Genomic DNA, 9151 nt, shown 5'->3' with positions numbered 1-9151 from the left:
CCTCAAAGAAAAAAAAAAAAAACCCTCAAAAAAAAAAAAAAAAAAAAAGAAAGAAAGAAAGAAAATGGAAGTAGCTCTTAGCTCAAATTCACCCCGAGAGAAACACTGTTAACAATTTATAAATACTTTATAGTCACAGTCAAACACAGTTACAGCTACAAGTTACTCTAATTTAATGATAAATCTTAACCATTCTTATATGCTTACGAACTCTGTAATTACAGTTTTTCCAAAAAGACTTTTGTTTGGACTGGAGTGCATGTTTTTCTTTTTTCTTTTCTTTTCTTTTTAGTATTTGATATAGGGTGCATGTGATTGCTAGAGAGAAAAATCACTCCCCAACCTTGGGGGATGGCCACAGCGCAGTCCCTTCTCCCCCATTCTCTCAGGATTTGGGGCACACACACATGTGCCCCCAATGTGTTTTTAAAGTCACCAGGTCCAGCACTTGAACCATGTAGTCAGTGCTGTGGGATCCAGCCACCTTAATCACCATGCCACCTGGCTGGCCCAGAGTGCATTTTTAATATTTATTTTCCCCTTATTATGAATATCTTGTATTTTTGAACAGTGTAGTAAAGTATAAATAGAAAAATAAGATCACCCATGTCATCATATATAGAAATATCCACTGTTGGGGCCAGTGGGTGGCATGGTGATCAGGGGTGCTAGACTCCCACATGGTTGACTGTGGTTTGAGTCCCAGAACTGGAGGCTTGCTTTCTAACTTTCCCTCTCTCTCTGGTGAGCACACATGCCCTATAGCAAATTAGAGTAATAATAATAGTAAGTGAAATTAAATAAATAACTCTAAAAAAAAGAAATTTTGGTGCATTTCACTTATGAATGTAAATATTTTTCTAGATTTCTGGTTATTTTCTCAGGATAGTTTTCTACATGAGGAAATAGTGAAGAAAAGAGCTTAAACATTTTAAGACTTTTGAGATATTTGCTCAATTTCCTGACTATAAGATTGCTCATCTAATAACTTTCATTGTAAATAATTACATAATATTTGACTGGGTTGTGTGGTTTACTTAATCATTCTCTTATCATTGGACATCAAGATAATTATGGCTGCCTCCTAGGGTTGTTGAGAGAATTAAATGAGGGAATATATTTAGGGAACTTGGCCTTGGGCCAGACTCAGAGGGAACTCCATTACTATTAATTTGCTTAAGTAATCTTTCAGTAGGCCCAGGTAATAAAATTCTTGTCCTCCAGAAAACTCAGTCCTTACTGCCTCTCCTCCCCATCTGGGGGGCCACTCCAGCACATTCCCCAAAACCCATGCTTTCTGCAGATATGAGCCTCTCTCGAACCCTGACTCTTGTCTCCTGGAAAATTATGTGCTGAAGTGACACCCCTTCGCTGGCATTACTGACACTGGAAATTAGACATATCCCACTAGGGGACTAGACATATCCCACTGGAAAATTAGGCATATCCCACTGGGGAACTAGACATACCTCACTGAGGAATTAGACATATCCCACTAGGGGACTAGACATATCCCACTGGAAAATTAGGCATATCCCACTGGGGAACTAGACATACCTCACTGAGGAATTAGACATATCCCACTAGGGGACTAGACATATCCCACTGGAAAATTAGGCATATCCCACTGGGGAACTAGACATACCTCACTGAGGAATTAGACATATCCCACTAGGGGACTAGACATATCCCACTGGAAAATTAGGCATATCCCACTGGGGAACTAGACATACCTCACTGAGGAATTAGACATATCCCACTAGGGGACTAGACATATCCCACTGGAAAATTAGGCATATCCCACTGGGGAACTAGACATACCTCACTGAGGAATTAGACATATCCCACTAGGGGACTAGACATATCCCACTGGAAAATTAGGCATATCCCACTGGGGAACTAGACATACCTCACTGAGGAATTAGACATATCCCACTAGGGGACTAGACATATCCCACTGGAAAATTAGGCATATCCCACTGGGGAACTAGACATACCTCACTGAGGAATTAGACATATCCCACTAGGGGACTAGACATATCCCACTGGAAAATTAGGCATATCCCACTGGGGAACTAGACATACCTCACTGAGGAATTAGACATATCCCACTAGGGGACTAGACATATCCCACTGGAAAATTAGGCATATCCCACTGGGGAACTAGACATACCTCACTGAGGAATTAGACATATCCCACTAGGGGACTAGACATATCCCACTGGAAAATTAGGCATATCCCACTGGGGAACTAGACATACCTCACTGAGGAATTAGACATATCCCACTAGGGGACTAGACATATCCCACTGGAAAATTAGGCATATCCCACTGGGGAACTAGACATACCTCACTGAGGAATTAGACATATCCCACTAGGGGACTAGACATATACCACTGGGGGATTAGACATACCCCCCCTGGAGAATTAGACATTTCTCACTGGGGAACTAGACATATCCCACTGGGGAATTAAACCTACCCCACTGGGGAACTAGACATATCCCAATAGATGTGGTATTGGCCGATACAAATAATAGGAACCCACATGGCATCTTCAGGCAAGTCTGACTATGGAAGGGAACACAGTTCAAGTATGGACCAGTAGAATGGGGACTCTGAGGTGAGATTGAACAATGACCCTTCTTTATCCTTCAGGGTTAAGCTCAAAACCTCCCTCCTTCAGGGACTTTTTCTGAATTCCTCCAGCCTCGTAGTTTTTTCACCCATCTTGACATTTAATCAATTGCTTGCCACTGAGTGTAATTTATTCACCAAACATCCCATGAGAATCTGCTCTATGCCCAGCACTGTATAGATCACAGTGGACAGTAAAGTCCTCCCCTCTAGTGGCTTACAGCATGACAGAGAAGAGGGACACTGAGAAAGCACTGTGCTTGCAAGACAATAAGTTACTGCACGTCCTCCCCATTACCCCCAAGCTGGATTGAATTTTGGCTCCTGATTGCTGGGAGTATGCTTTGCGCTCGCCTCGTGGGATCTCATACAATTTGCATTCACAGTAGTTACTCGATAAATACCATCAAAACAACAAATAGTGGGAAACAAACTATTAGAATGCTCGACTACTTCTTGTTCTCCTTCCCCTTCTATACCTTAAGAGGCCCCAGGCTGGAAAAAGCAGAGGCTCTGAGATATCTTAGGACCTGGGTTCAAATCCTGATTTTGCCTGTTGCTAGCTGGTTGCCAATGGGCAATTTACTCTCTAAGTTTCACATGCCTGCTTTCTAAATTGGGGCCGTACTATCTTCTCCAAGCAGTCACTGTGAGGACTGCATGCGGCAACTGAGTTAAATATGATATGGACCCTAACACGAAGTCAACCTGTAAATGCTTGTTCCCCTCCTCTCGACCATTTAACCTTGGCTGTGAGGCCAAGGAAGCTGTTTTCCCAATACAGGACTTTGTTCACTTGAGGCAATGAATGCAGAAAGAACAGTGACATTTTAGGTCTGGAAGAGATTAGCTGAATCCCTTTATTTTCTTGGTGAGAAAATTGAGGCCCAGTGAGCTCTGGTGACTCCCCTTAGTTAACACAGTGATTGTAGTCGTAGAGCTAGAACCAGAACCCGGGCCCTCTGTTTCCAACATTCAGCACATTTTTGGGCAGCCTGTCCTAGAATCTCACTGCCAGTCTTTCTCAGAAAAGGGAGTGCCTTCATGTTAGGGTTCATCTAAAGACACTGCCCAGGAAGATAAAGGATTCCTGTGAAGTCAGCTGGAGAGATTCCCAAGTGCTTCACAGCTTTCCGCAAACTCCCAGGGAGGTGGTCACCTCGCCATAACACATTCCATTCCAGGCAAGCAGAGCTGGAGTGGTGCCCCTGGGGGTAGGCCTAGTTTCCTCCTCTGCTTTCACAGATTCAGATGCTGGTGGGACATGGAGTGAGTGGGGACCCAGGAGATGAGGAGGGGGATCAACAGAGGACAGGACTGGCCTAGGAATGAGTCATTTGATATCTCTCCAGCCCACATCCTCCAAACTCTTCTACAAATGGAGCTCTTTCTCCAGAGCCTCAATGGCTCTGACCAACAGCAACACTAATATTTTGAGGTGCCAGGTACAGTGACGGGCTCTGCGTGCATTAAATACTTGGAACTTACTTTCTTTTTTTGGGAGAGGTTTTTTTTTTTTTTTTTTTCCGCTATAGGTCATGTGCGCTCGCCAGACAGAGAGAGACATAGAGACAAAAAGCGAGAAATCACCCCCCAGGGGGGACAGTCACGCCACAATCCCTTCTCCTCCATTCTCCTCCTCCATTCTCCTCTCGGGATCTTGGGCACACACGCACACGTGCCCGGCGTGAGTTTTAAGCCACCAGGTCCAGGACGCAAACCGCGGTGGACTATGTAGGAGTCCAGCGACATAGCCATTATGCTAACTGCTGGTTCCCACTTGGAACCTACTTTCGAGAGTCAGGAGAAAGTGATAGTTAAGGGTAATCTCTGCTTAAACTTTCTGGGTTCAAATCTAGTTCTCTCACTTATATTCTGGGTAACTTTGAGCAAGTTATTTAAACCTCTTTGTGCTTCACTTAGCCTTCTCTGCAAAAGAGGCATTATGGTACCTACCTCACAAGTTGTTCAAAGATTTAAGTGAGTTAATATACACTTCAAGCACTTACAGTAGCACTAGGTGCATGGCAAGCTCTGTGCACATTGCACATTGGTGTTACAATGTTATTGTCATCTTCTTAGGGACCTTCTCTTCATTGTCTAAAGGGTCCCCCTTAGAGTGTCACGGTCATTTTAGTGTTTGTTATCTTCAAAGCACTTATAATCTGGGATTTTCTTCTTCTCCCTCTTTTTCCTCCTCCATAACCTCCTCTTCTCTCTCCTTTGTCTTCTTAAAACTTGTTCGTTGGGCCAGACCCATAGTCTCTCTCTCTCTCTTTTTTTTTTTTTTAGAGGTTTTGGCTATAGGGTGCGTGCGCTTGCCAGAAAGACAGAGACAGAGAGACAGAAAGGGAGAAATAACCCCCCGGGGGATGGCCACACCGCAATCCCTCCTCCTCCTTTCTCCTCTCAGGATCTTGGGCACGCACACACACGCGCCCAGCGTGAGTTTAAGCCACCAGGTCCAGGACTCAAACCACGGTCGACTACATGGTAGACCAGCAACATAGCCATTACTCTAACTGCTGGTCCCAATAGTCTCTTGACCAGAGAATGCATGGCTGACCACAGTCCAAGTCCCAGCTCTAGAACCTCGAAAAACACTCCAAAGAAGTGTGCACACATGCTCAAAATCCCAGTAGGATGGAGAAGTGGGGAGAAGGGATTGCAGCATGGCCATGCCCCATGGAGGGGTGTTTTCGTGCTCTCTTTTTCTGGCAAGTGCTTGTCCTTCTGGCAATTAAAATGATAATAATAATATATTTATTGTTTGTTGGTTGGTTGGTTTCCAAGAACATGTAAGTCCCACGGGAACTGGGTCTGTACCCAGCACCTATTTGTTGAACTTAATTGAATTATTTCATTGGCTTTTTCCAAACCATATGAAGCAGATACTCACACCATTCTTATTTTATGGAGGAGCAAACTGAGTCCCTGAGAGTTTTCTTTGTTTGCTCAAGGTCACTCAGAGAGGGCTCAAACCCCTCACTCTTAAGTACTATGCTGGATTGGATTTTCTTCGTCAAACATCCTTAGCAAGTAGGTGGAGAGAATGCCACATCTGGACATTTCTCTCCTCTCTCCATTGGGATATAAGCTGGCATTATTGACGTTGAGAACAGAGGCAATGACCCGGAGGATCGTTCCTCTTCTACAGAGCGTGGCCTCAGCATCTCCTGGCCTCAGCAGCTCCCTTCTCACCTGGCCTGAGAACCCTTCCATCCAATCTCATACTCAATCTCATTTTTTCATCTCTAATCCTTTCACCATCCAATCCCATCTGATGTCTTCTCCACCCCCAGTTTCATTCTCATCCTCATTCCTATCTTTGTGAGGCAGGGCTTGGGTTGGGCTTTGTCCCAAGGCCTGAGACTAACATTTGTGACCCAGAGTAGAGAAGATTTGGTTGCTTTTACACTGTAAATACCACAATTGCCATAAATTTCTTGAGTCACCCTTTTTCAGTCCTTTTTCTCCAGGACATTTTTGTAGCTCATTTACATGTTTTGTTTCATACTTTCCAGAGTCTGACCTCTCCTCTACACTTACGCAATAGTTAACCTCTTTTTCTTAACCTCTGGGCTGCTTGATTCTGCTTCCAGACACTTCCCAAGGAGAATTGGGCACAAAGTTCCAGGGAGGGTGGAGCCAGATTAGGATGCTGGCAAATTCCCAGGCTTAAGACATTGCCACTCTCTCTGCAAATCTTTAAGTTTTATCCCACTCATTGAGCAACTTTCTGGCAATCCATGGAGGGTGGGACAGAGCAGCCAAATCACATGAGCACAGGCCTAGGGCGGATGTTCAGAGCTCAGCCGGGACCTGGAGGCAGGACTGCGGTCAGGCAGGCCTGTGTAATTGGGCAAATATCACTGACTTCTCAATACCCTCATAGACAGCCGAATAAAGGCGAAAGGAGGCTCCCAGAAGGGATTTTCCTCTGCTGCTGTTTACAGGTGAAGTTGGCACTAGAATCCCAGGGCTGTTGGCTCCTCATCTGATGCTCCACCAGCCTTATCAAAGAGATACCTTCAATACAGAGGGCTGGAAACCGGTGGCATTTGTAGGGGCAATGAAAAGAGCCTAGTGCAAGGGTGTGGACATAGCCTGAAACTCTCCTGCCATGGGTCCTACTGGCTGGAGAATTCTGACCCAGCAAATCCAATCCTAGATATATACCTAGATCCACACCCACGACACAGGAGTATATTATGTCCACTGAAAGACAGGCACAAGAACGTTCCTAGCAGCTTTATTCATAATCTCCAACATAAAAACGTAACAACAACCCAAATTCCCATCCACATAAGAACGAAACAACTGTGGTACATCTCTACAATGGAACACTTCTCAGCAATAAAAAGGAACAAACCGCTGACACACACGACAACATGAATGAATCACGAAGGTATTACAGTGAGCAAAAGAGGCCAGTCTCGGAAAAGTACGTCCCGTAGTCGGCCCCATAATGCAGTGGTTAAGTGCTGTGTATTGGGAGCCAGATCCCCTATCGCCAATCCCAGTTCAAATACTGGCCCTAGCTGCATGTGTGGGCATGCATGCCCAAAATCCTGATGGGAAAGAGAAATGGAGGAAAGGGATTGCAGTGTGACCATGTCCAACTTCAGTGGTTGCTTCTAGGAGTTGTGGGAGACTGACTGAAAGTGGGTAAAAGGGAAGTTTCTGGGGCGATGGAAATGTTGAAATGTTCTATATCTTCACCTGGTTGTAATATGTATATGGTTACTTGAATGTGTACACTTGGGTTGGCCCAATGACCAAGTGTTTAACAGAGCCATGCCCCACATGGCTAACTGTGGTTTGAATACTGGCCCCAATAGCTTAAGAAAAGTGCCAGGAACATGTGCATGCTTGCCCAAAAGCCCAACAGGATGAAGAAATGGAGAAGAAATTGTGGCATGACCATGTCCCACTGGGGGTGCTTTCTCTCTATCTCTGTTTCTCTCTGGCAAGTATACACATCCTCTGGGAATTAAAAAAAAATGATTTGTACACTTTACTATATGCAAATTATACCTCAATTTACAACAGTTTACAGCTCAGCTTTTTTTAAATAAAGAAGCTAAGTGAAGAAAGAAAAGGAAGGATCTTAAAGAGCTGAGTGTGGAGGTGACATCACAGGTTAGTAACTCTTGGTCTGCCTGGGACTGAGGGGCTTTCTAGGATGAGAGACTTTCAGTGCTAAAACTTGGAGAGTTCTGGGCAAACCAGGACAACTGGTCACCCAACTCCCATGGGAAGTAGAAAATTGAGAGGGAGTTTTGGATATCTGCAAGAGGCTAAGGTGCCTCAGTCCCAGAGCCCAGAGAATGCTCCAATGGGACTGGAGAAGGGCCTGCCATGGGCCTGGGCAGCAGGCATCACTGGCTGATATCAGGAAGGTCAGGGCTGGGGAGGTGTCTTTGTACCATGGTGCCCTCTTCCAGGTTCCTGACCCTCTAGGAGCAGAAAGGAATGGGAAGGGGGCTGCTTCTCTTTGCAGCTGGAGGGGAAAGGCCCTAGAAACGGAATAGAGGCCATTGGGCTGTGCAAGTTCTAAGCATCACAGGGTTCCGAGGAAGCTCCTACTCAGAGATATCCCTACCCTCGCCTACCTCAAATGCCTCAGCTAAAAAAATACCAAAGCAATGTGTCAATTCTGTGGGAGTAAAACGGAAAAACAGGGACCTATTGGAGGAAAACATTATCTTTTTCGCCTCCACAAGTGTCACAAGCAGAGCCTGTGTCCCCTCCCCACTTTGCTTGCCACAACCTGCCATGGCTTGAGTCGGGCATAAGGGGTGGTCTCCTTTATCTTCTCAGAGAATGGGACAGATGGGGAAGGAGTGGGGCTCCTCCAGCTCTCCAAGTGAGGCCTGAGGTGGATGCTGACTGAAACTGTCGGCACGGCTGGAAACTTAGGTCCACGGGTGGGAGGGCAGGAGGCTGGAGGCAAGAGCCAGGGGGCAGGCTTAGAAGTTCTCGTAGTGGTGTATGAAGTGAGCTTGGTCCTGCCTGTTGATGAGCTGACAGGCCTTCTCCACGTTCTTGGTCATTCCTGGAGGGCCACAACTGAACACCCCGATCTTGCGCACCTGTAAGGTAATTGGAGAGAAAAAGGAAGGCCTGCAGCCATGAGATGTTCACTCTCTGCTTCAGCAGCCTGTCCAGAATGACCAGGGTTTCAACCCCAGGCCCCGAGGAGCTTGAGCTATTGGGGGGTTGAAGTCCCCCTCTAATTCCTGACCCATCCTGAGGCCAGCAGGCATCACCAGTTGACATCGGGAGCATCAGGGCTGTGGGTGTGCTTGCTCACGATATAGCTGCAGGGTACTCGAGGGCCAGGACGTCCTGACAGGGCAAGGCCAGAGTGTAAAGGTGGGAGAGGCTGGGACTGACCTGGGGGTGGACCTCCTGCAGGGAGTTGAAGAAGGGTTCAAAGGGGGGACGGCCGAAGTGGGTGACAGAGCGCAGGCCCGTGAACAGGCTCCGGGTCAGCACCTTCTGGAAGTGC

The 9151-nt window shown here is 46.1% G+C and overlaps 1 protein-coding gene across 1 annotated transcript in view; it reads right to left on the bottom strand.

Moving 5' to 3' along the window:
- Positions 1 to 7682: 7682 nt before the first annotated feature.
- The window catches only part of DUOX2 (dual oxidase 2), a 26830-nt gene continuing 25361 nt past the window's right edge, over positions 7683 to 9151 (bottom strand). Inside the window, exons 33-34 of the mRNA XM_027769191.1 lie at positions 9037 to 9138; positions 7683 to 8732 (exon numbers count right to left, since the gene is read on the bottom strand). Coding sequence (XP_027624992.1) covers positions 8610 to 8732; positions 9037 to 9138 — 225 coding nt within the window. The 3' untranslated portion in view covers positions 7683 to 8609. The remainder of the gene's footprint in view (positions 8733 to 9036; positions 9139 to 9151) is intronic.

This window comes from Tupaia chinensis, unplaced genomic scaffold (genome assembly GCF_000334495.1).
Source record: "Tupaia chinensis unplaced genomic scaffold, TupChi_1.0 Scaffold148874_1, whole genome shotgun sequence".
Lineage (NCBI taxonomy): Eukaryota > Metazoa > Chordata > Mammalia > Scandentia > Tupaiidae > Tupaia > Tupaia belangeri.
This window is presented reverse-complemented; position numbering and strand designations above follow the sequence as displayed.